The sequence below is a fragment of the Meles meles genome, chromosome 6 (genome assembly GCF_922984935.1).
Source record: "Meles meles chromosome 6, mMelMel3.1 paternal haplotype, whole genome shotgun sequence".
NCBI classification, from domain to species: domain Eukaryota; kingdom Metazoa; phylum Chordata; class Mammalia; order Carnivora; family Mustelidae; genus Meles; species Meles meles.
The window spans coordinates 137094113-137116384 of record NC_060071.1 but is presented as its reverse complement, the minus strand read 5'-3'; the positions used below and the strand labels follow the sequence as shown (position 1 = coordinate 137116384).

The 22272-nt window shown below is 46.6% G+C and overlaps 2 protein-coding genes across 4 annotated transcripts in view; one reads left to right on the top strand and one right to left on the bottom strand.

Moving 5' to 3' along the window:
- ZNF410 (zinc finger protein 410) overlaps positions 1 to 7508 on the top strand; it is a 41557-nt gene extending 34049 nt beyond the window's left edge. For all 3 annotated transcript variants that reach the window (XM_046007963.1, XM_046007964.1, XM_046007965.1), the window contains exons 11-12: positions 440 to 567; positions 6904 to 7508. In XM_046007963.1, coding sequence (XP_045863919.1) covers positions 440 to 567; positions 6904 to 6942 — 167 coding nt within the window. In that variant the 3' untranslated portion in view covers positions 6943 to 7508. The remainder of the gene's footprint in view (positions 1 to 439; positions 568 to 6903) is intronic.
- A 208-nt stretch (positions 7509 to 7716) lies between these two features.
- FAM161B (FAM161 centrosomal protein B) lies at positions 7717 to 22197 on the bottom strand. Its single transcript, XM_046007961.1, has 9 exons — positions 22095 to 22197; positions 19141 to 19460; positions 17722 to 18272; positions 15877 to 16223; positions 14710 to 14837; positions 12746 to 12910; positions 12415 to 12514; positions 10204 to 10334; positions 7717 to 9225 (listed from the first exon to the last, which is right to left on the bottom strand). The coding sequence occupies exons 1-9, from the start codon at positions 22149 to 22151 to the stop codon at positions 9087 to 9089; spliced, it is 1938 nt and encodes a 645-aa protein (XP_045863917.1). The 5' UTR covers positions 22152 to 22197; the 3' UTR covers positions 7717 to 9086.
- Between the last annotated feature and the right edge of the window lie 75 nt (positions 22198 to 22272).

Here is a 22272-nt window from a genome sequence, read left to right as displayed (position 1 = left end):
GGGACACTGTATAAGAACTTTGAAGCCAGATTTAAGTTCCTGACTTCTGCACAGTATGCTGTTTATGTCGCTGCTGGCTGCTTTGAGCATTGGCTGAGGTCCCCGATCAGCCCGCTGCCGCAGCTTTTGCCCCATTTCATGCACGGCTAATTCAGCTAACAGTGCGAAGGCTGTACTGCTCTGAATTGGTACTTTGAAAACTGGTCAACTCTTGATATATATCTCAAGAGTTCTTACCTTTTCTTCCCATCCCCCTTTTGTAATACTTCCCAGATTCACTGGTAATGATTATCCTCTTCAGATGGGAGCTAATGTGGAAGGAATACAGGAATGTGGGTTTTCAGGGAGTAGTTTGTAGTGTTCTTTGTGAGAGGCTTGATAATGCAGGTAGGGTTATCTGTGGATTCACTCTCCAGTGCAACATTTTCTGCTGTTTCAGAGGTGCTTGCTGAAGGATCCCCGCGTCCCCTGTCTTCAGTGCCTGATGTGACACGTCACTTGGTGACCATGCAGTCAGGGAGGCAGTCCTATGAGGTTTCTGTGTTAACTGCCGTCAGTCCACAGGAGGTAAATCTCTCTCCTCCCTCCCTTTGCTTCTGTGGAGACTAATGTGGACAGTGGTTGGGAATCTAGTTTAGATGATCTGAAAATTACTCCAGCTTCCCTTTCCTGGAAACCTTGTCTAGAATATCTTCCTTTAAGCTAAGCATGAATCCAGCTTAACTTAAGCTTGATTGTTAGGGTCTCCTGGATTGGGAGATTGGTCACTCATGACCGGTTCTCAGCTTTGATTTCCTTCATATACATACCTTACTGAATGATAGCCGCTCCTGTGTTCTCTGCCCGACACGAGGATGCTGCTTTTATTTTATAAAGAAAACAGTATCCTGGACAAAGTGGTCCTTGAGCGAAAAAGATAGTGACAGAATCACTGAAAGTAATCATTGTTCATTTTATTAGGGTTGTATGTCTGGGAGATACCAAGCTGAACCAGCTGGGCCTTTAAGAACGTGTTCACTTGCTTGTGGAACGAGAGCCATCATCTAAATCAGGGGAAGGTTTTGGGTTGACTCTGAGCATTCCCGACTCTGCGGTCTTGGCTCTAACCCAGAAAATAGAATGAAAACCAGTCAGGCTTCTAGAATCTTAGGATATTTTATTGGCCTTTTGTCCTGGGAGTAGATGACTTCATCATGAGCTCATTGCATATTCAGGAACTTTTGCCAAAACCCATGTATCCTGGATGCCTTCGAATTACAGTAACTCTTACAGTGCCTTCCTGTCTTTTTCCTTGACCTTTTCATTATAACCTCATCCCACAAGATCAGCTGTTCCAGTGTTCTGATGACTGCATCCCATATGAAATATTCTGTATTATTCTGTAAGACTCTGGGGGATGCCCAAAATCACGGGGCTCTGGACATGCATGTTAATGATTCTGCCAGAAACTTTCCTTGTATTCGTCATTGTGTCCCATTGTCTGAGTCTTGCTTATATTATATTGAAATTTTTTTTTTGCTATTGGTTTCATTGGTTCTTTGCTAAATCACCTTCTCCTGACTACTGCTTTGGAACATATCTCACCTGTGAAGACTTCCTTTCTTATTTCCCATCTTCATTTGTGTATTTTAAAATTTTATTTTATTTTTTTTCCATTTATTTTAAAATTTTTATTATGAAAATTTTCAGGGGCTCCTGGGTGGCTCAGTTGGTTCAGCAGCTGCCTTTGGCTCAGGTCATGATCCCAGAGTCCTGGGATTGAGCCCCGCCTTGGGCTCCCCACTCAGTGGAGTATCCCCCAAGAGGGGGATCCCTCTCCCCCTGCTTGTTCTTTCTCTGTCAAATAAATAAATAAATAAAAATTTTGAAAGCTATTATTTATTTATTTGACAGACAGAGATCACAAGTAGGCAGAGAGGCAGGCAGAGAGAGAGGAGGAAGCAGACTCCCAGCTGAGCAGAGAGCCCAATGTGGGGCTCGATCCCAGGACCCTGGGACCACGACCCGAGCTGAAGGCAGAGGGTTAACCCACTGAGCCACCCAGGTGCCCCAATTAAACAAAATCTTTTAAAGAAAGTTTTCAGGGGCACCTGGGTGGCTCAGTGGGTTAAAACCTCTGCCTTTGGCTAAGGTCATGAACCCAGGGTCCTGGGATCGAGCCCCACATTGGGCTCTCTGCTCCGCGGGGAGCCGGCTTCCTCCTCTCTCTCTCTCTCTGCCTGCCTCTCTGCCTACTTGTGATTTCTGTCTGTCAAATAATAAATAAATAAATAAATCTTTATAAAAATAAATAAATAAAATAAAAAATAAATAAAAAACAAACAAATAAATAAATAGAGTGTAGTGAGAGAAAGTATAGTATAATTAACTCTTATACCTATCCCCCAACTTCAAGAGTTAACTTTCTACTATTATTTATCTCTTCCCGCCTACTTCTTGTTGGTGCTGTTCTGTTTGTGCTGGAGTATTTAAAAGCAAATCACAGATGTACCATTTCATTTGTAGATATTTCAGGATATACTGCTAACAGATAAGTACTTTTTCATAGCTTCATCATACCCAACAGAATTAACAATCATTTATTAATATCCTCAAATTTTAGTCTGTGTTCCTTTTATTTTTTTCTCAAAATGTCTTTTAATGGTTGGTTGGTTTAAATTAGGATTCAAACAAGGCCCATTCACTGCATTTGGTTAATAATTCTCTTTATTTCTAATAGTCTTCCCCACCCCCACCCCCCGCTCTATCTGCGTTTTTTCAGAATGACTTAACTATTTAATAAGAATATCCCACATTCTGGTTTTGGCTGATTGACTCCTTTTGTTGTTTAATACATTTATCTATCTATAGATTTCCTCAAAACTGGTCGTGAGGAGCTTAGATTCATGTTTGGTTTTTTTCCCCTCGGCAAGAACATGCTGTAGGTGCTATTCTTGCTTTCTGTGACAGCTCACAGCGGACATGATGTTTAGTTGTTCTCCTCTTACTGAGCTTAATGATTGACCAATGGGTTACATAAAAATTTTGGCAAACATTACTGATCATGGCTTAGATCAATTTTTTTTATTAAGGCTCACAAAACGGGGATATCCTAATTCCCTTTTTCTTTCTGTTTTTATGAACTGTGATTCTTCTGTAAAAGAAATGTTTTAGAGAAAATACTCTCCTCGACAATCAGATTGCTCTGAAATAGTTCAGAAAGATCATCTTTTTTATCTAGTGGAAATTATTATCCTGATAAAGCAATCCATAACACTCAACCTTTTCCTTTTCTATATTTGAAACCTTGGAGCTTTTCTCCCCTGTACTTTTATTTTTTATTTTTTTAAAGATTTTATTTATTTATTTGACAGAGATCACAAGTAGGCAGAGAGGAAGGCAGAGAGAGAGGGGGAAGCAGGCTCCCTGCCGAGCAGAGAGCCCGACATGGGGCTCGATCCCAGGACCCTGGGATCATGATCTGAGCCAAAGGCAGAAGCCACCCAGGCGCCCCTCCCCTGTACTTTTAAGTACCTTTTTTTTCTTTTTTTTTACTGAAGCATTTCAGGTTTCCTCAGATAAATGCCAGATGTATAAAAACTTAGTCAACAGATACTACGTACCTAATGTGTGCAAGGCCCTCTGTTGGGTACTGAACAACAGTAATAAACAAAGTACAGCCTCTGCCTCAAGAGCTTAGAGTCAGACTTCGGACCTCTGCCTTTTATAACTGTACAAAATTGTGCCCCCTGAGTTACACGGTAAGAGAGAATGGGAAGGGTGACAGATCAATCAACAGGCAATTTTTATACAGTGTAGTAAGTATTACTCTTGGGGGACATCAGGGAGTAAGTTTCAGAGTTTAAGTTGAGGCCTGAGGGATGAAGAGCAGTTACCTTGACGGATAAGTGGGAGGGACTGGAAGAAAGTAACCGGCATAAAGGTAGCAAGGTGTACAGCGCAGAAGGTGCGGGAGCTGGGCACAACTGTGGAACCGCAAAGCGTTGAAGAGTATAGAAGGTGGAATGGAGAGTGGAGCGGGGAGGATAAGCTGGTTTCTCTGTTGAAGGCCTCACTTCAAGGACATGATACCGTCCTGGGACAGTGGGGTGCCACTGCAAGGTTTTCAGCCAGGTCTGACATGGTCAGATTTGTGTGTGCGGAGTCTAGGAACAGCACATTTATTCCCTTCGGACCTAGGCACCTGGGTCTTGCAATTGGCTTCAGTGTCCTTGTCTGGGTGATGCTCACTCACAGCCTCAGACGGACACGGTACCATGGACCACCCATAAAAAACAAACTTGGCTTTCACCCAGGAGGACACTAAAGGTGTACAGGCCCTAAGCACCGAATTTCGTGATGGAAGTCCCAGACACTTCTTAGAAAAATATTAACAGTACAGGGGCGCCTGGGTAGCTCAGTGGGTTACTCTGCCTTCGGCTCAAGTCGTATTCTCAGGGTCCTGGGATCAAGCCCCACATCGGGCTCTCTGCTTGGCGGGGAGCCTACTTCCCCCTCTCTCTCTGCCTGCCTCTCTGCCTACTTGTGATCACACTCTGTCAAATAAATAAAATCTTAAAAAAAAAAAAGACTATTAATATTAACAGTACAAAGAAGAAAGTGCTGCCCTTAGTGTAGCTGAAAATCCTGGATGATTACTTTTCCCGCATGGGTCATTGCGTATTTATAAACTCACCTTCTGTCCAAACCTCACTTCTGTTTCTTTCACTGTTACCTCTGTTATTTTTCTCTTGCCACAGGCATTCCTGCTGATCATCCCTCCTTTTTTTTATCATGGCAGGCTGACCACATCCTCTGATACCTTCTTTTTTAAACCTACCAGCCCCTCAAGACTCCAGGTTTAGTCCTCTTCCACATCTAAGCTCCTGGTACTAACTGACCTCCCTCCAGTGACCGAGGAATACGGATTCTTCAAGGGTTCACAGATAGAAGAAGGCTATTTGCAATCCTTTTTTTTTTTTTCCTAAGATTTTTTAATTTATTTATTTGAGAGAGAGAGAGAGAGCAGGGTAGAGGAGCAAAGTGAGAGAGGGTCTTAAGCAGACTGAGCTGAGCTTGAAGGGGCTCAGTCTCAGAACCCTGAGATCATGACCTGAGCCGAAACCAAGAGTTGGATGCTTAACTGACTGCGCCACCCAGACATCCCGGCTGTTTGCAATCTAAACCAACACATGTCCATTTCAAACTCTGGCTTTGGAGATAATCACACATTGTAGATCAGACCTGTAAGAATTAATGATGCTCTTATACTTGGACTCCTGTAAATATGCTCTAAAAATAAGCTTATCAAGAATATCAGAGAATAACCAAAGCAATCATCAGAAATTATCGTGGGAGGACACCTTGTTGGCTTAGGTGGGCAGAGTATGGGACTCTTGATCTCGGGGTGGTGAGTTTGAGCCCTATATTGGGTGTGAAGATTACTTAAATGACTGACTTAAAAAAAAAAACTTACCTTTTAAAAAAAAATCATGGGAAATATATCAAAACTACATCTTACCAGGTGGTTCAGAGTAGACAATTTTTATTTTCCCTTCAGTGTTACTCAATTTCCTGCAAATCAGACAGAGGACTCACTGTGCCAGCCCAACTGGGACCCCAGGGCTTTCGGACCTCTGCTGACTAAAAGGCATCCCAAGTGGGGTTCTGTAGTCACACTGCTGACATTCTTGAACTCAGGAGGCAGTGTAAATGATTGTCAGCTAGAACATCAGAATTTTCCCCACAAAAGAGGAAAACAAATTACAAATTCTTTAAGATTTCTCATAAAGTGCCATTACTAAATTTGAGTGCGAGCATCTGGATCTTGACGTAGATTAAAACGACACCATTCATACATAACATCCCCACCACACAGCATCACATGAAATTTTTGGTTTCTTTAAATTTTTAAACTTTTCTTTAAATTTTGTTTAAATTTCTTTATATTCTGTCTCATTAAATTCTACTGTATAAATAACCTTCATCCAAATTGAGATCACCAAGTAAATCTATCTTCATCCCAGGAATTTATCTGGATATATTTACTAAGCCAAATTGTTATTCTGAATTTCACTGTGTTATTCTCATCTCATTCTCATAATAAAATGGAACTGAAGTTTATCAATTATTGTACAGAACCACCTTTCAACAGAAAGCCTTGGACGTAGAGTAGAAAATCTGTTTTAGCTGCTGCCCTCTTGAGACTCCAAAGGTGTCTTTTTAAGCCCTCAGAATCCCTGGATTCCATATGAGTGTACGTTCTAGCTCTTACATGGAACTCACTGGGAACAGCTTCCCATTCCTCTTACTTCTGCTCGAGTGAGCATTCCTCCTGTACTTTGGACTAACACTGATTGATGTAAGATTTTTAGTTCCACCATTTCTTTTTTTTTTTTTTTTTAAGATTTTATTTATTTATTTGACAGACAGAGAGAGATCACAAGTAGGCAGAGAGGCAGGCAAAGAGAGAGGGGGAAGCAGGCTCCTCGCTGAGCAGAGAGCCCGATGCGGGGCTCGATCCCAGGACCCTGGGATCATGACCTGAGCCGAAGGCAGAGGCTTTAACCCACTGAGCCACCCAGGCGCCCCTTAGTTCCACCATTTCTGATGAGTCTGTAAGTATGGATGCCTCCAGCACAGACTAGCAAGGACGTGACCACACAAACAATAGTTTGGCTAATAGACTCAGGATCTTTTATTGCCGTAGTGAAAATGCCAGCATGGTGAAGTGGCCAAACGCTGTCCCAAGGCCAGGACATGAAGGAGATCTATCAGTCTACATGTGTGTCTTGCTTTGGAGCTAGACAGCCTTGACTCACCCTGGCTATGCATTTCCCCACTCCCCACCTTTTCCATAGTACGAATTCTTTTTCCGGTTAGTCATTGGTAGCCTATTCCAGATTTGGTTTTAATCTTTTACAGTTACTAAACCAAGGAGAATTAACTGAAAGCCGGACATGAGCATGGACACCGACTCCTGGGAGAGGAGCTCTGTCTGATCCCAGACTGCACATAGTGGGAACAGGATGCTTCTGGCTCGTGGTCTGCCAGAACTGAAATGAATCTGTGAAGGACAGGACCCCGCTTCTGCCTCTCTTCACCTTCCCGGACAGAGAAGATGAATGTGGGAGCGCTTCTTTTCAAATCACATCTGATCCAGACAAGGACGAAAGCAGTGAATGTGGGCTGGGTAACTGTACCTACCTCTCTTCCCACTATGAAGTTTTGGGATGGACTTCTCCCAAACGGGAATTTGATTATGTGTTGGCTGAAATTTCTTCGGTATGACTATTGAAAAGGATTTTCCTTTGAAGAATTTACATCCCAGACTCAGCTGTCTTTTCACATGGATGAACTAAGTCCTGCCACCAACCATAAAACTTCACCAAGAAGTTGAGCTTTCAAGATGCCTTGTTGCTTTCGAGAAGGGAGGGATGTCAGTTCTGCTGTGGCATTCTCCCTTTAGCAACCTGAGTAAGAGACTCTCTGCCCCTGGGCTGCAAAAAAATAAATTACTTGAATCCCTACCTGGCCCGGGCTGAGGTACTATCTTGTCATAGTCCACTTCTACTTGGTCACTTTGCTTTGTTTATGGAATATACAGTAGCATGTTGAAGGTTTTTTGTTTTTTGTTTTTAAAGTTAAATACCACATGATTCAGAGCTTCAGTTGTTTTCCCTTTAAATAAACCAGACAGCCCAGTCAGTTCTTTGGTTCCTTGTTTTGGACAAAACCCATTTTCTTAGAGAGGAGATTAAGAAAATAGTTCAGGCTTTCCCTTTAAGAGAGGGCACTGATTGTCCCTTTGGATTCCTTGCAGGTAAAACTGAGCCCAGGAGTCTTGGGGAATGAGACACGAGCAGCTTCCTCTCTAACTAGCAAACCTAGGTAGTAGTTATCATAGTACCGCTCTGTCGTCACCAGAAGGGGCCATATCTGAGTCTGGAAAAATGGCAGTAATAACAGATACTTTTGAGTTTTTCCAGAAAGCTAAACAAAAACAAAAACACGAGAAATGTGCGTCTTTTATGAGTAGGCACTCTTGTTATCATCCTGTCTCTACAGCTGATAGAGAATATCTAATCAGTCATTGGTGAGAAGAGGGTTCCAGAGATCACTTACTAGTAGAAAATCATGGCTGTCAGAGAATTTTCACATTTATTCAAAATGAACCTCATGCTGACACATACATACCATGCGCACAGTGGCATATTCTAAGCAGATAACAGGACAGAATTAACTGCTGTAATAAATATAGTTCTTAATTTTTAATGACATGCATAATCATCCTTTGTTACGTAGATTGAGTTCATGTCAATTTCCTGTATTCTTAAATTACCAGTTTTTACTTCCTGTAGCCTTACTTTTATACTATAGCATGGATCTTAACTGGGAATATTTTTGCCTGCCCCCGACATGTGGCAATATCTAGACCAGACATTTTTGTTATCACAACTAGGAGAGAGGGAGTTACGGCATCTTGTGAGTAGGAGCCCAGGATGCGGCTAAACATGCCACAACGTAAGGACAGCGCCCTCTCCCGACACCCAATGCCCAACACAGACTCCTCTGGCGCAAAATGCAATAGTACTGAGGTTGAGAGACCCTGTAGCAAAAGTTGCAAGTGTGTCATCCTGCAGGTGTTTTGTTACTCCCACGCAATATTTCTAAGTAACTTTTAAATTAGTTGTCAACATGCAAATTTCTGGCTTCTGTTGAAACTGGGTTGATCTGGCAATTCTGGGCCTGTGTTCTAGCAGAGACTCTGGTCTCTACTGACTTCTGCTATCTTCTACCCAGTGCATGTGATCCATTGGTTTCCTAACTAGCCCCTTGTAGGCATTTGGGCTTGTGCCCTTTTTTAAAAGTAGGAGGCACAAAGCAAGAATGCTTAACTCAGCTCTGGTCCCTCTGCCCTGAGGTTTTTCATTTCGATTTACTTAAACCATTCATTCCCTGTTTGTTACCTGCTTTCCCCCCTGCTACTTCTCTTTTCCCCATCCTCTGAGAGTAGCCATTGACTCAGAAGCCAAGTTTTGCCTGCCTTGACTCAGCCCCAAGTTAGCTGGTTCATATTGAAAAGCAGCAATTTTAAGTGTTACTGATTAAGCAAGTGATTTGCAGTTATCTAGTAGTTCGTAAGACAGCTCTTCCAGTTCTTTCTTGGGGCTCGTAGGCTCTTGTAGAGATTCTTCTAAATCCTGCTGTGGAATTCTGGTGCTGAGTTTTGTAGTTTCATGGGTGCTACAGAATAAATTAAAGCATTATGAAATAAAATGTTTTTAATTAAAAGCATTATATAAGGCTGAAGGATGGTTTCAACACGTTCATTATTTTATATGGGGTGTAAAGGGAAATTTCTAGGGGGGAAACTGGGATAGGAATTAGGGGAGGAGCCATTAGGATTTAAGAAACAAAACAAAGTTGAGAATAATGGTGATACTATGCTTTTCTCCCCTTCACTTATATGATACCAAAGGAGGGGTGCTACTAATAAATTACTTTTTTTTTTATGAATTACTTTTTTTAACGAGTGCTAGATTTTTGACAAGCCATGGTGACCATGCTGAGGGGAAAAGAAAGGCTTTTTTTTTTTTTTTTAAAGATTTTATTTGACAGACAGAGATCACAAATAGGCAGAGAGGCAGGCAGAGAGAGAGGGGGAAGCAGGCTCCCCGCTGAGCAGAGAGGCCGACGAGGGGCTCTATCCCAGGACCCTGGGATCATGACCTGAGCCGAAGGCAGAGGCTTTAACCCACTGAGCCACCCAGGTGCCCCAAAAGAAAGGCTTTGATTGTTCAGGACAGTAGAGCTTTTATTGTGGCTCAATACAGGTTTTTACCTTCAGTTATCCAAATAAAAATGCTAGAAAAATAGTTTTATCATTTTATAGTAAGTAAAAATATACATTGGGGCACCTTTACACCCACAGACACACCTAACGTTTGTTCCTCAAAAGTGAAGTGGAGATATTTTTGACTGATGGCCCGGGAAGTAGAATTGGAAAGATGATCTGTTTCAAATTGAAGGAATCTACAGCCCATATACAACGGTTCTATTTTATTCACAACTGCACTATTCTCGCAATTTAAATGTGTAATGTGGGGGTCTCTGGGTTAGTATTCCATATATACAGGATTGTGATCTCCAAGCACACAAGTGGTGGCATCGGGGGGGACGGCGGTTCGAGAGCTGCGGCTAACGAGGAGGATCTGAGATTACCTGGGACCATCATGGCCTTCTGACTGCTCATCCCAGCTGCCCTGACCCTTGTTCCTCACAAAGTCTTCATCGAGCCCAGCCTGCTTCAGGGTGTCTCGATACCGTTGTTCTGCAGCTTTCCTGGCAAGGTCCTGTGGAATGGAAATTAATCTGCTGTAGCTGTCTTGTGAATTACCAGGTAATTCGAAATCACTTGCTTAATCCGTATGCCTATAATTGCCCACTACCCCAAACCCCATTAGTGCTGGGCACCGATGTGCATGAAAATTTCTTAGAGCTTTTTCTAGCCTTAAAAGTGCACAGGAACTGGCTGAAGATCTTGTTATTAATATAAATTCTCATTGGGTAGGTCTCCGATAAGGCTCACAATTCTGTATATCTAACACTCCCAGCAGATGCCAACAACGGATCTGGGATCCACCTTTGAAAAGAAAAGATTTAGATTTTTGGAAGATCAAGTGAGACTCAGATGAAAATACGGACTTAAAAACATTTTAAGATTTGAAAACAATCAGGGGTGCCTGGGTGGTGTAGTTGGTTAAGCATCCAACTCTTGCTTCTGGCTCAGGTCATGGTCTCAGGGTCCTGGGACTGAGCCCTAAGTCTGGCTTTGCACTCAGTGCAGAGTCTACTTGAGATTCTCTCTCCTTCTGCCCCTCCCACTCGTGCTGTCTCTCTAATTAGAGTAAATAAATAAATTAAAAAAAACAAACCATCAACACTAAAATATATATGTAAAAAGAAAAAACCCACTAAAATATAACAAAACACTCTTCAAAAAAAAAAAAAAAAGATTTTATTTGACAGAGAGAGAGAGAGATCACAAGTAGGCAGAGAGAGTAGGGGAAGCCAGCTCCCTTCTGAGCAGAGAGCCTGATGCAGGGCTCGATCCCAGGACCCTGAGATCATGACCTGAGCCGAAGGCTGAAGCTTTAACTCACCGAGCCACCTGGGCGCCCCTAACAAAACACTCTTAACAGGATAGATGGTATGCCTGAGGGGAGGAAAATGTTATTTTTTGTTTTAATTTAAGCAAAATCATATAGAGCACTTTGTATTTTTCCTAGAGTGGTGAAAGATCTGTTGTGATCTGAGGGTGAGCTTTGCTTGAAAAAATTTAACATAAAGAGGAAAGGGTATTATGAGAGATTTAGGCAATGCTAGTTGCTAAGTAAACCCAAGACCATCCAGCGTGTGTGAGTCTGTGTGTGGTATGTATGGTGGGGGGAGGAGTGTACCCGGAAATGTCTAGATAAGATAACACACTGGCTATAAGATGGAGATGATGTCCAGCTGCTGGAATCAGGTCACTAGGAAACCCCAACTTTTATCTGAAACTGGACATTAGAGGGATCTGCAGAGCCTGATAGAACCCCGAACCCCCAGGGATGGCCTTTCTGAGGCCTTTCATCCGAACCAGCTTTAGAAGCTCCAGAGCTTCCTTAGAGAGACCAGATCGCAACTGGTCCAACTTCCCTAAAGGTCTAGAGAACACCTTGAAATGATTCTCCTATCCTGGAAGCCACTTAATCTGAAAAGGACTTTCTGGGGTGCTGGTGAGCATACCAACATCTGGAGACCATAAATGGGCCACAGCTCTGGAGGCTGGGGATGCCCAGGGTAGCAGGACCGCAGGGGGAGAGACGCTGTTAGCAAGTTAAAGATCGTCTCACTGACACAGCCAAACTGTCACTGCGTATGTGGGATTTAGCCCTCACCATGATTCAAACTGAAAGCCACACTGCAGCAAACACTGCAGGAAGTGAAATACTTTATAGATGCCTCTGGAGTCCTGTCGTGGATGAAATCAGTCCAAGCAGCATTCACCACTGCACTACGTACTTGGGAGGGGAGGGGAATGGTAGTTAATAACAGGCCTCATTTAGAATCTTCCTGAGCCCAAGGAAATGTTTAATACCCAGATATTAAACTGTTCCATCATGGGGACGCCTGGGTAGCTCAGTTATTTAAGCATCTGCCTTTGGCTCAGGTCCTGAAGTCCTGGGATCGAGTCCTGCATCAGCCTCCCTGCTCAGAGGGGAGCCTGCTTCTCCCTTTCCCTCTAACCCTGCCCCGACTTGTCCTCTCCCTTGTCTCTCTCTCTTTCTGATAAATACAATCTTCAAAAAGAAAACAAAAAAAACTGTTCCATCATTTTCAAGAGCCCTTTCATCCAAAACTGAAAGAAAATGAATGATGGTTTAGTTTTACCTTGCTAACTTGTTCAAAGAGGTAGGGCCTTGTCTGTATTCTCTTCTTCATTTCTTCCAGTTCTTTCTTATACTCTTTTGCTCTTTTACGGTCATTGTTCCTGGAATTAACAAGGTTCTTAGAATGAATTCTCTTTTCCCAGTCTGGAATAGTCTTCACTCCAATTACACAGAGTAATTCCCAAGGTCATTGTAAATTCCTAACTGTGCCTAGCAAAATCCTTGACTATGTGCGATTATAGGAGTCTAATAACTCCATTTTGCCATTTTTCAAGGCTCATGATCTGCTGGATCCCAAGACAGGCACCCTTTGACACATGGAGGACACTGACCGATTCTCTTTCAGCTTTGCTTTGAACACTTCCTCCAGGCTTTGATGGGGATCCATGGCTTTGGCACGCAAGGTCACGGATTTAGACATCGCTTGACACTTCTTTTTGTGCATCTCCAACCACTGAGTACTCTCATCTGCTTTGTCCTTTTTTTCAAGTGAACTTCTAAAGAGAGGAGGCAAAAACCATAACAGATGACCAACTTGAGTATATTTGAAAGCAATCTTAGTAACCTCTCTGGAAAGGAAAATGGTGTTTTCTATGAAGGGCATTTCAGAAAGAATAGGATTCTGAGATTGGCAGATGAAGCCTTCCCAGCACTATGGACACAGTAATCCTCTGCTCCAGGAGAAGTTCATTAATTGAACTGAAAAAACATATGAGCTAAAATATCCTTATACTCATACTTCTGGCCTGTCTGGAAATGAGATGATCCTAAGAGCTAGCCATTTGCTGAGCTATCTACTCTGAACCGGGAGGAGAAAGGAATCAGGTGCTTTATATCCATTATCTTCCTAACTGCCCTATGAGGTAAGAACTGTAAGCCCCTCTTCTTATAGGCGAGGAGATCGAGGTTCAGAAAGGGTAAGCCACTTACTCAAAGCCACCCAGCAAGCCAGTGGAGAAGCCAAGATCTGAACCAGGATGTCTGACTCCCAAGCGTCTGCCCTTGACCACTGTGCTGGAAGGTACCTAGATTCATGGGCCCTTGGGAATACAAATCTGCATTTTCACAGAGAACTGAAAATAGGCCTCTTTCCCTGCACAGTTTGGGGTTAATTTACAGCACTTAGTTTGTGTAAGTGTCATTTGACAAGGTACTATGGAGAGTTCCACGAAAAGAAAAAACAGCCAAGACTCTTGCATTTGGATATTTACATTCAAATGAACAGATTAGGAAGGAAGGCATGAAAGTTGAGTCTGCTATGGTATCAAACTCCCTGTTGCTGGAAAGTAGATACGGATAACCCCTAGGGGTGCGAGCTTCCCGTTCATAAGGCTTACCTTACTGGAGCCTCAGGATACTGATGCACGTAGCCTTCATTCAGTAGCCCTAAGAAATTTGAGGAAGAAGGGAGTATCCCTTGGATTCTAAATACATTTCTAAGATCACTGTTGCGGGTCCTAAAGAGCCAAGTAGGTCCCGAGTACTCCTCTCTGAGCCCCACAGGAAAACACTAAGATGCTAGTCCTCTCCCGGAGCTCAGCCGCGTGTTATTACCATGACCTTGCCTGCCAACTTCAGCTCAGAGGTCTAGGGGAGGAACTCTTGCCGGGGTGCTGGTCTGATGAGAGCGATACTACAACAGAGTCAGGTCAGTTAAAGAATTAAAAAGTAAGGAGGCTCCTGCTTCCCAACCAACTTCTGATAATTCCCCAAAGATGAATCTCAGACAGTCTCAAGCTGCGTGGTAGATGCCTTCTCTTTGTGACCAGGTCCACCACCTGCCATCACGCTTCTCTGAATTCCTGTTCCTAACGGCTCCCTCTTTCATCTGTGGGTCTTCACCCACGTTGTTCTCTCTGGAACCTTCTTTCCAGCCTTGGCTAATTCCTCATTCTTCAGAGATCCATTAAAGAGATCCCTGCCCCAGGCTGTCCAGTGCTCCCAAGTTTCCCCCACCAATGCACTTACAAAATATGGTAACTTCTTTGCTTTTCTGTATTTCATACTAGATACTAAACTAGAGGTTCCATAAGGTATCTCCAGCCTTAACATTGTAACTGGCACAGAGTAAGTTCCCTGTGAGCACCTGCTGAATGATGGCCGGGTGTTCTCTAGCACTGCATGTGGAGGGTGACGTGTAGTCCTGTCCTGATCAGCGTTCCCTTCCACCTCGTAGGTCTCTCTGATAACCAGAGAGGAGGCCCAGCAGCAGGATGGTTTCTAGCACTGGGGACAAGATCCAAGCGCTGACCATTGATCTCCATCCTAGGCCAAGGTCTTGGGGCCGACCACTCACCTGACTGCAGATTCCCTCTTCCTGGTAGCGTCTGTGATGTGCACAGGGAGGGTGTTGGCAGAGAGGGAAGCAAGGCCGCTCAGAGAACGGCTTCTTGGCAGGGGTGTGGCTGGTGGCTGTGGAGAGTCCTAGAAGAAACAAAGGTTGGTATTGATGGGACAGCAATGTGTGATGAGTTTCTATTCTAACTAGGATTCATTTTCAGTGAAGGACTAGTCAGACTGAGAATCCTATTTTTCCCCCCCTGGGATTATGGAAAGAGTGATGAGTTTATCACTAGGCCTAGAGTTGGATATCAATCCTAAAGTTTTAAAATCAGGTGAGAAGCGGGGCACCTGGGTAACTCAGTGGGTTAAAGTCTCTGCCTTTGGCTCAGGTCATGATCTCAGGGTCCTGGGATCGAGCCCCTCGTCAGGCTCTCTGCTCGGCGAGGAGTCTGCTTCCCCCTCTCTGCCTGCTTCTCTGCCTCCTTGTGATCTCTGTCTGTCAGATAAATGGATAAAATCTTTTAAAAAAATCAGATGGGAAGAGTTCTTTATAATTGATATAGGGTTGTGAGCAATTGATCCCAACGCCCTACTTTCTAGACTTGCTTGGACTTATTTCTGCAAAATTTCTCTAGAAAAGTTCCCTCCCGGAAGGCAAGGAAAGAAAGTATTATTATGGTTCTAAGTTTATAGGAACTGTGGGGCTTACAGCTGAACCAGTGTTTGTTTTTAATTTTATTTTTTTAAGTTTTTTAAAATTAAAATTCAATTGATTAACATATAATGTATTATTAGTGTCAGGGGTAGAGGTCAATGATTCATCAGTCTTCTATAATGAGCCAGTGTTTCTTTTTAATTTTTTAAATTTATTTTTCAAGATTGATTGATTTGTCAGAGAGAGAGAGCGCGAGGGTGCGTGCACGCATGCTTAAGCAGGGGGAGCAGCAGGCGGAGAGAGAAGCAGACTCCCTGCTGAGCAGGGAGCCCGCTGCGGGACTCGATCCCACAACCCTGGGACCATGACCTGAGCTGAAGGCAGCTGCTTAACTGAGCCACCCAGGCACCCCTGAGCCAGTGTTTTTTAAAAAAAGACAGGAAAATGTCGAGAAGTGCCTCCCATTGAGACTGGCCTGTCTGCTGGGTCCCAGGCCCTGACCCTCCTAGCTGCCGGGGCTCTCACCCTTCTCCCTCCAGATGTGGTGGCATCACAGGACCTCGGAGTGCGACGCAGGCTGCCGGTCCTCAGCAAGAAGGGCTTGTTGCGAGTCCCCTCTCTGGTGTCCCTTCTCTTGGCAGCTCTTTTCTGGAAGGCCTTGTAAAGGCCTTCGAAGTCAGGGATGGCAGGATTCACACGAGGCTGGAATCCAAAGTCTGTGTGCAGAAACGCAAGCTTTTCCTTCTGGGTTCGGGTAGCTGTGCGTGGCTGTGGGCCGGCCCGGGCACCGGAGGGGGCGATAGGGGAGGCAGCCTTCTGGAGCATGTCTAGGGCTCTCATCTGGATGCGAATTTTCCTTAAGAGTTCCGCTTCTGTGGAGAAAAAGTCAGGGTGGTGATTGGTGAGAGGGGACCTGCCTGGGCTTGAAGAATGTTCCCTGTGAAGCCCTAGCAGAGGGTGCTGGAGCTGACCCACAGCTTCCGCAGGAATTTCGGGCAGCAGCTGACTCCATACCTGTCGGCCAGGAGAGCTGTGCCTACGTGACGGACAATGGCAAACACTACAAATCAGCTTGCTTTGTCTTTTGTGGAGAGTTCGTTCATAAACGTTGGCCAGAACACGGCTGCCAGGCACCAGCAGGCCGCAGAGGCAGCCACCACGGACACCACGGGTACCGACTGCTTTCTGTGGCTCCTTCTTCAGAGGTGGAGCTGGCGAGGCGGGCCAGTCACCCCCCTCTCCCAGGTCCCCCAGACTCAGGGCAAGTACCCACTATCCACCCAGAGGCCCACGCTGTTGCCCAAATCACTCTCGCCTGCTGTCTCTGGTCAGTCCCAAGTTCTGTGGTCTCTGCTCTTTAACCGTGCTCCAACCTGGCCTCTCCTCCCCATCCCTGCTGCTCATTTCACAATCTCTCCACTGAACTGTGGACACAGGGTCCTGCAGACCAGCACCCTCCGGGCCTGTCCCGCCCCGCTTAACCGTCTCCACCACCGCATCCGAGTGATCTTCCTGGGCTGCGTATCTGATCCTGAGCCCCTCCTTAAAGCCCTTCAGGGGTTCCCCAGTGCCCTTGGGAGGAAATCCAACCTTTTCCCACCACCGACAAGCCCCCAGGTCTGCCCGGGGCCTGCCTCTCTGTCCCCATGCCCTCTTCTCTGCCCTGTCCCGTGACTGTGCTCCGCTTCTTCCGACCTCCGCCCTGTTCCCTCTGGTTCACTCTTCCTCCGTCTTCCCTTCCTTCAGGGGCAGCCTCAGTGCTCTCTTTCTCTGGGACCTTCCCTAGCTGCTCCCACCGCCTCACCACATCTGAAGTGAGGTCCCCGTGTCCTGTGCTCCGTGAGGGGGAAGGCTTCAATCCCTGCAAACCACTCACCACACCCGTCAGTTCTGTTATCTGGTATCTGGCCTCCTCTCGTGCGCACCGACTCCAAGTCTGTCTGTCCTGCACACGGTAGTGCCTGGAGCTTGGCTCGTTACTGAATGAATAAAGCCCGAGTCCTTTCACCGAACCCCATTTCTTGAAATGAGGCGAAGTGGGAGCTTCCCTCGGGAGCAGCTGGTGGTGGCACTGGCCGGAGCTGGCCCTTGGGTGTCTCACTGGTTCTGCCGGTGCGTTCGTGTCCTGAGAGCAGCCACAGGACCAACCTAGGGCACGCCAGGCCACCTCTCACGCTCGCTCCTGCCAGGGATCCCCCACGACACAGACAGAGCCAGCCCTAAACCCCGTGGCCTGCCCCGAGTGTGGCCTGGAGGCCGGGCCTCCAGAGCAATGAGTTCACCGTCCAGGCTGACCCCGGAGCCTAAGTCCCCCCAGCACCCCTTGACAGCCCCAGGCAGCAGGCAGCATGGTGGGAAGGAGGTCTTTACCTTGGAGTTTGTCCCCGAGGGCTGGCTCCAGAACGGACTTGGGGATCCTTCTGGTGGCCTTCTGCTTGGGGACCTGGGCCTTGGCTGTGGCGGCGAGCTCCCTCTGTTGAGCGGCTTCCTTTCTCTGCTCCTCCTTCACTAGGAAGCTGAAGGGCTTCAAGGAGGAGAGGAGCAGTTCCTTCCTCTTCTGGATCCCTGCCTGCCTGCGGGCCTCGTTGCGCTCCGTGATCTCCTGGTAGAGGGGCAGGTAGACGTGCGCGGGCACCGGCTGCGCCCGGAACTGCCGGTGGCACTCGGCCTCCTCCTGCCCCTGCCGCCGGGCCTGCTTCCTCTCCTGCTCAAAGGAGGCAGGGGAGGCCAGCCACTGGGCCTTCTTCTGGGCCTCACGCAGTGTCATGCGGAACGGCCGGGGGACCGTGATGGACGACACCCAGGAGCTGATGCTTCTGTGCTGCGAGGGGGGCCTGGAGCCTGGAGGCGGCTGGGGCTGAGCCTTGGGATCGTCGGAGGGAAGGCTGCTCAGGGAGCTGCTGCGCCTCGTGGAGCTGCACCTGGGGGGAGAAAGCAGCTTCGTGGGGGACTGTGGCAGACCGGAGGCTGGCTCGTCATCCCTGTCCTCCCTCCCAGGAGGTGGCAGCTGGCTTCTCAGCCTGACATCCTGGCCTCACAGGCCTCTGAGCCCGTGCCTCTCTCGACTGGGCCTCCCTCCTTTCCCTCTGGCCATCTAGCAGCCCATTAGGAAGTCTTTTCTCACAACTGATTCAGGATTGCCACTTTGCATTCTAATATTTTCTGGGTTTTTTTCTTGTAAAGATTTTTTTAAAGTAATCTCCACACCCACCGCGGGGCTGGAGCTCACCCTGAGATCAAGAGCTGCCCGCTCCACCCACTGAGCCAGCCCGGGGCCCTGCATTCTGATATTTTCACGTGGGCGGGAGAACAGTGCAGTGGTACAGAGCTGGGCTTTAGAGTCGGACCCAGGGTCATATCTTGCTTCAATTACCAGCCATGTGACCTTTAGCAGGGTTTGCTTGGAACCTCGATTTCCTCATCTGGAGAATGGCAAAAATAGTATCTACTTACAGGGTTAGTGGGAAGAGAAAATAAATATTAAATATTATATAAATGCAGCGTACACGCATATAGAAGGGCTTGGCCAAGGTCCGTGTACCTCGTTGCTATTCTCGGGAGGGAGTGAGAAGGGCATTCCTTTAATCAATCCCGGTGCTTCCAGTGACTAAGGGTAACCCAAAGTGATTCAGGACGGCTAGATAGGAATCAGGACACATTTCGCTCCGTAGGCTGATTCTGAGCTGGAGCCTGGGTAAGGGACAACTTGCAGAATGGTCTTTACTGAGGAAGAGGATGAGGCCCAGAGTCACAAGGGACTTGGCCAGAGTTGGCCATGAGGTGCCTTACCTCGGAGACAGTGGGTCCTGGACCTGTGGCTTCCCCCTGCCTTTGTCTTGGAAGAAACGCTCCAGGTCCTCCTCATCTTCGGAGAAGTTCTCACCGCTGTCTGGGTCAGACTGAAAAAGGGATTCCAACAGGCACCACCTGCCTTTCTGCTTTAGTACCTCCAGGGTCTCGGAAAAGCTCCCAGTTGAGTCGGAATCCGAAAGCGTCAAGTCCTCTGGGCTGAGGAAGTCATCCAGTTTGCCAGCCCTGGGCAAAACCAGTCCATCCCCAGACAGTTCCTCCTCTGTCTCCGATTCCGAGGAGGATTTGGGGGGAAACACCTACAGTAAGATAGAATAAATGGTGGGTCAACTTTCATTTCAAATTTACTCAAAACATAACTGCTAACTTCACTTTGAGTAAGTCTCCGTGTACTAGGGACTGGGAAGGAAGAAAAATAAGATGTGTTCCTCGCTTTAAAGAAATTTCACAAATTGGTCTATGGGGTATGCTTGGTTGAAGGGCAGGGAAAGGAAGCAGACAGGTGAGTAACAGAGTCCCTGCCCTGCGGCGTGCACTCTGCTCCCTGCACCCACCTCTGCTTTCCTCCTAGTCTACCTAAGATCTACCCCATTACTAGGAATGAATAATTGGACAGATAATGTGTTCTAGCTGAAAGAACAGAATGTCCTAGAAAGTGGGTTTCAATACTCCGTTCATTTAGAAAATCTTTATTTGGTGACTAATGTGCACTTGGCATTAGGCTGAGAACGAGTCAAACCAGGTCCCTACTCACGAAGCTTATGCTGTAGAGAGAGGGAGACAGACAATATAAGGTGATAATATATTCAATGAAAGTCATAAACTGAGAGATTATGCAGTGATGAAGTGGTTTGGGAAGCTGTTCTGTTGATAAAAGCCCATGAGATAAAAACCACTGGGAATAGTACCTACAATCAGAGTTAGGTTTATTAATTTGTTGGAGTACACCGTGAAAAATTAACGGAACGTGCAGGGTGGGGGGATGGGGTGGGGGCTTTCAGTCAGAGGGTGGGGGAAGGGCTTTTCCTGGGGCTGGCTTGTCCCAATGATCCTGGGGAGGAGAGTGGATCCCTCTGTATCCACTCCGAATGGATGCTGTCGTGAAGAGGGCGCGGTTCCGTGAGTGAGTGAGTGAGCACTTTCCATTCAAGCCTTAACTAGAACAAAGTGGGGCTGGGTAAGTGATTGATAGGTAAGCATCATCATTTACAAGGAGGTCTTAATCGTTTTGCAGGTATGCCCGTGAGAAACACTGTTTTCTGCTCATCTGGCGGCTCACCTTAGCTGTGTCTGTTACAGTCTGCACCGTACTTTCTCGGTCCTGGGCTGATTTTTACTTTCTCACTGCGGAGGAGTTAAACTGAACACCTTATTGATGAGAGGGAGCCAGCCTTGCTAAGAGCTGGGGTAGGAGGGTTCTGGGTTCAAGGAAAAGCAAATGCAAAGACCTTGAAGCAGGAATAAACTTGGCTCTTGGAGAGGCAGAAGGAGCGCAAGGGTGGCCAGAGGACAGTAGTATGAGATATCCCTAGAGAAGCATGTGTGAGACGAGGATTGGGCGGGATAAGGTGACTGCTTGCACCTGGAGCAGAGGCTCCTCTAGGCCTGCAGGTGACACTTGGGGATGATTCTCTAAGGTCCAGCTCTAATACTGAAAAGAACACTGGATTCTGAGTCAAAGAATGTGCTGCTACTGAGGACATGTGATCTTGGGGAAAATTTTTAAAAATGACTTTATCAAGATATAGTTCAGACACCATACGATTCAAACAATTCACTTACAGAAAGAGTACAATGCAGTGGGCTTTAGCATATCCACAGAGGTGTGCAACCGTCACCACCATCAATTTTAGAGCATTTTAATCACCCCAAAGAAAGCCCATAGTGGGGGGATCCTGGGTGGCTCAGTGGGTTAAGCCTCTGCCTTCAGCCCAGGTCATGATTTCAGGGTCCTGGGACTGAGCCCCTCACCCGGCTCTCTGCTCAGCGGGGAGCTTGCTTCTCCCTCTCTCTGTGCCTGCCTCTCTAACTGCTTGTGATCTCTGTCTGTCAAATAAATAAATAAATAAAATCTAAAAAAAAAAAAAAAAAAAGCCCATACCATTTAGTAATCACTCCGTATTTTGCTTAGTCTTTCCAGCCCTTGCCTCCCTGCAAGCCATAAGCAACCACCAATCTACTTTCTGTATGGATTCCGTGGCAAATTTATTTTTCTATTTTTTTAAAGATTTTATTTATTTACTTGACAGACAGAGATCAGAAGTCAGCAGAGAGGCAGGCAGAGAGAGAGGAGGAAGCAGGCTGAGCAGACAGCCTGATGCGGGGCTCGATCCCAGGACACTGGGATCATGACCTGAGCCGAAGGCAGAGGCTTTAAGCCACTGAGCCACCCAGGCGCCCCTCTATTTTTTTTTTTTTTTTAAGGTCTTATTTATTTGAGAGAGCGAGCGCGCGCGCAAGAGAGAGAGCACACGAGTTTGGGGGAGGGGCAGAGGGAGAAGTAGACTCCCCGCTGAGCAGGGAGCCCAATGTGGACTCCATCCCAAGACCCTGGGATCATGACCTGAGCGGAAGGCAGACGCTGAACTGACTGAGCCATCCACGCGCCCCTCTATTGCAAATCTCTTAGTCCCTCTATGCCTCAGTTTTCTTTTCTACAAAATGGGGACAACATCGGACTATCAGTTCTAAGGTAGTTGACAGGATAAGCGAAAACCGAGGGCCATCGCTGTGGTTCTATGAAGGGTCTGACGTAGGGCTCAACCCCTTAGGGAGTCCGCCTGCTGGGCCTCAAAGGCTGCGGATTTTAATCCCACGCCCCTCAGCGACACGCCCCTGCCGTCTGTCTCCAAGGCAACGTCAAACAGTTTCCTCCCTTAGAGATTCCTTTTGGGGCGCAGACCCAGTTCCTCTCCTTCTCTTTCTCTCCTCACCTGACGGCTCCACTGAGCGCCTCCACTGAGGGCTCCTGCAGCCCTCCCGATGGTCATCTTCTCCGCGGGGCAGAGACGGATGCGGCGGTGACAGCTCCGGCTACGCGCTGGCTGCGGTGGCAGTACTAGCCTCAAGATTGGGTTCCGCCCCCTTCTGGCTTTGGCCTCTGATTGGCTC